Source organism: Nicotiana attenuata, unplaced genomic scaffold, assembly GCF_001879085.1.
Source record: "Nicotiana attenuata strain UT unplaced genomic scaffold, NIATTr2, whole genome shotgun sequence".
Taxonomy (NCBI): domain Eukaryota; kingdom Viridiplantae; phylum Streptophyta; class Magnoliopsida; order Solanales; family Solanaceae; genus Nicotiana; species Nicotiana attenuata.
The window spans coordinates 212358-216470 of NW_017671331.1; the positions used below are offsets into that span (position 1 = coordinate 212358).

General features: G+C 37.4%; 1 protein-coding gene across 1 annotated transcript; it reads left to right on the forward strand.

Annotated features, from left to right (window-relative positions):
* Window positions 1–477: 477 nt before the first annotated feature.
* Window positions 478–4093, forward strand: LOC109207611 (the record flags this gene model as incomplete). The annotated part of the gene is given in 4 exon segments (XM_019370556.1): window positions 478–1094; window positions 1800–1898; window positions 3194–3371; window positions 3996–4093. Coding segments are annotated over 4 exon segments (816 nt in total), but the record flags the coding sequence as incomplete, so codon positions are not given.
* Window positions 4094–4113: the final 20 nt, after the last annotated feature.

Here is a 4113-nt window from a genome sequence, read left to right on the forward strand (position 1 = left end):
GGGGGGTAGGAGTTCAATACTTGAGGCGGTGAGTATTGATGCAAGAGTTATGTTCTAAAAAAGAATATTTTAAGGATAAAATAGTAAAAATCTTGGTCAAACTTAAAGTGCTTATAAACTAAAAATTCATAAGCTGGGGGTGACCAGCTTATGCCTTTTGGCTTATTTTTGACTTATTATAAGCACTTGACTTGTAAACACTTTTAATTTTACCAAACGCATAGATAAAACGAAAAATGCTTATAAGCTATTTTTGACTTATTATAAGCACTTGACTTATAAACACTTTTAATTTTACCAAACGCATAGATAAAACGAAAAATGCTTATAAGCTAATTTGACCAGCTTATAAGCTTAGCCAAACACCCTCTAATAACACGATTAAGAAAATCAACCAGCGGAGGCAGAATATTTCTGAACATTTATGGTAAATTAGGAGTATTTATATTCAAAGAAATATTCATAATAAGCTAGCTAGATATGCTACAGCTCCGGACCCAAAAAAGAAAAAAAGAAAAAAAAAAGGGTCATGACTCGTGTGAAGTTCAGCCGTCACTGAGAGGATTAGCCTCCCGAGTCCTACAGTAGTACTCCTCTTTCTCTGCCGGCAACGTAACAACAATCACAATCACTTGAGGCTAACGGCGTCTCCCATGGCCGCTTCTACTTGTACAGTTTACCGTTTTTCTGATCTCCGTGTAGCCTCCACTTCTCAAACCCTATCTCCTCCCAACAACAGTAAAATTTTCAGTTTTCCCCGTAGTAGTAGAAGCAGCTTTTCAGCGTTGCGCACTACCGCAGCAAAGATTGACAGCGGCGCAAATGTGAGTAGTGATAAAGGGAAAGAAGAGAAACAACAAGAGTTGGAAGAAGAGGAGGTAGAAGAGGAGCTTCCATGGATACAGGAGAAAGCATTGGACCTGGTTGAATTCACCGGTTCTGTGACTCAGGCTCTTCCTGGGCCCAGGGTCGGCCAGACCTCCTTCCCATGGATTCTAACGGTTCCCTTGGCTTACTTTGGTATTACTTTTGTCATTGCCTTCGTCAAAACCGTCCGCAAGTTCAATTCCCCTCGGGAGAAGCGTCGTAAATTGGTCCGTCTTGTAACTCTCCTTATTTCCATGCTTCATTTATTATCACTGTCTGTCCTTTACAAACTACAATTCTACTTGAATTTTGTGTAAATAGCTGGGAAATCACCCTTAGAAAGACAATTAATAGTATATCTTAAGAAACATATACCTGCATTGACGCTCACTGTCTTTTCCATACTTGAGTTTTATTGCTTGGTTAGTCATTCGAAAGTTAATTCCCTTATTATATCAATAACAAATGGACATTTATGGTCAAACTCTTTCAAAGCAAATTGTTGATTATTATTGTTTCCGATGTTCATAATAGAAAGGACTAAACTGGAAACTATTGTAAGGAATAGGGTTATATGAATATTTCCTGAATAGAAATGAAGAGATTAATATTCATCCGGTCATTTTGCTCCATCTCTACCTAACTACACTAGTAAACAAATGTCCTTTTTCAGTGTTGATGACAGAAATGAAGTGCATAGCTCTGCTGATGCACTTCTATTCTTTTTTATTTTCCAATAGTGTATTAAACTTCTCAAGTATAGTACCACAGAAGATCAAGTTGCTTATTAGCAGTTTGCCTGCTGTGGAGATATATATGCTGAGTTTGCTGTATTATCATGGTCTAAGAATGTAATGTGTGAATGGTCATCTTGTAGAAGGGGAACTATTGTGTGTTTCTTGATGAGTAGCCTGATAAGTACGACTTTTTAGGTCAACAAAAATGCTGTGCTATGCAAGTTAATCGATGAATTATTTGAGAAAGGAAAAGACAATGTTGAGCCTGCAAGTTTGAAGGGACTGGCAGAAAAGGTATGATTTATTGTCTGTAATTCTTTCTTTAGGTTAATTTGACATTTCATCAAGCAAATTCTTCTTCTCCACGGTACAACATCTAGCTTTCCTTGTAAGCAGTAAAGGTAGGCTTTCAAAATCCTGTTTCTTTTTCCTTGTATGTTCAGGGTTCACAGTTATGTCTTATCTACTGTGAGATAGGGATATAATATTTTAACTATTGTACCATTGTGGATTAGATGCTTCTAGGTCATAATCATAGTCAACATAATAAATAAAATGCTTCTAGGTCAAAATCTCATCTTGTAGCTAGTTTGCCCATTATACTTGTAAGTCTGTCCTCTACGTTCTCAGGGTATTGCAATTTTTCTTGAGCATGTTGCCTTTTCTTCTTCTTTCCTACTCTGTTATCTTTTATCTTCATGTAAATATCAGTCTTATCCTGAAGTAATTAGGAGAGCTTCTGAGAATCTGATCAACTAGTTTGCAGTTTAGACAATCTTCTGCTAGGAGCTAACCGTTTAGATTACTTTCAGTATCTAGTTAGCTTTTAATCAACAAAGCAAATAATTGTTTACTGATTTTATTTGATGAGGTTATGTATATTATTGACTTGAAGCTTAATGGTTCTGGAAATTTCTGTCTAGAAAGTTGTTGAACATGATGATATAGTAGAATCACTCCCCTTTACCTTTTCCTATCACTAGTGGTTGTGATAAACTCTTTTTGGGTGCAATGCCTCTGTAACTTTGTTTCAATATCTTCAGTAATATTCCTTTTCCTTTAAACCGACTGCCACTTTTTTTTATAACCATGGTGTCCGGGCCAGCTTGCGCGCACCTCAACTAATTCCACAGGATACCTGCTACCTCCCACCAGCAATAGGTACCAGGTAACTCTATCCACCAAGGCTTGGATAGATAGGAAGAAATCACCTAGTGTCTTTTGCCTCCGCCGGGATTTGAACCTGAGACCTCATGGTTCTCACTCACTTCATTGACCACTAGGCCGGTAGGCCCAACTTCTTCTGCCCATAACTTGGCATCTTCTCAAGGTGCTTTGTTTTGCTTGTTGTATTGAATTTTAACTAGAGATTCGTCTTTACTGGTAGGAAATGCACTTAGCCTTTTCTTGTGGAGGTAAAATTTGAATTAGGCATCCATATTTAGTGGTGGAGAAGATAGGTTTCTGCTTCAAATCTTTTTCTAATGCCCAGTTGCTTTCTTTTTGTTTAATACATCTAAAATATGTCATCTGCCTGTTATTGATTCAATTGCTCATTATAGAGTCTTGAATTAAACCATGTAATGCAGGTAGGTTTTGATATGGAGGAGATTTTCCGAAAATATATTCGGTACTCCTTGAATGAGAAGCCATTTAGCCCGGATTTAGTAGCAGATTTAATTCAGTTGAGGAAAGCATCAATGCTGACTGATTCTGAAGTAGCTGTAGTACTGAACGAAATTTCACGTCGAATTGTTCAAGACAAAGGTGTTGCTTTTACTGAATTTGTTTCAACCCTTGATTCTCTCTCTCTCCTTGAGTATCTGTTGTATGTTCTTTTTTACAGTATAAGGTCTGATCTACACTTGTCAAAACGAAAGGTCTGATTACACACCCGCACACACAAACGCAGAGGCACACACACCAAAGGAGAAGAAGTAGCAAAAATATTCTGCCTCATTGACCTTGAAGAAACTCATGTTTTTATATAGCCAATGAAGTTAGCTTGTGGGTTATGGTTGGACTTCTTGATTGAAAGCCTATACATTCCAATGATCTATTGTTCTTTCCACTGGTCAAAACTGCATGGACATCAACTACTTTAAGGACCTAAAGCCAAAAAAGATTTCATTGCAATCTGAATGATTTTCTAGGTTTGGTTTAAAATCAGCTCAACAAGCAACTCAATGTTGACATCATTTGTTACTTATTTCAGCATTCAGTTGAAAGAACTCTGTAGCATGGTCTCGAATTGTTTTCTTCATATGTTATCCCCCCACCCATATAAGCACTTATAGTGGACATAATCTGCTAAAAATTTGTCATGGCTAACCTTTTTTTTAATCTCTGCAACAGTTTATTTACTGAAAACAAGTGTCTCTCAACTTTCAGGTCCAGTGGTTATGGATATATCAGGCTATTCTGAGAAGGGTTTGAAGAGAAAACTTGCTGTGCAAGCTCTTTTTGGGAAGATTTATTATCTCTCTGAGGTAAGGGGGGGGGGGGGGGG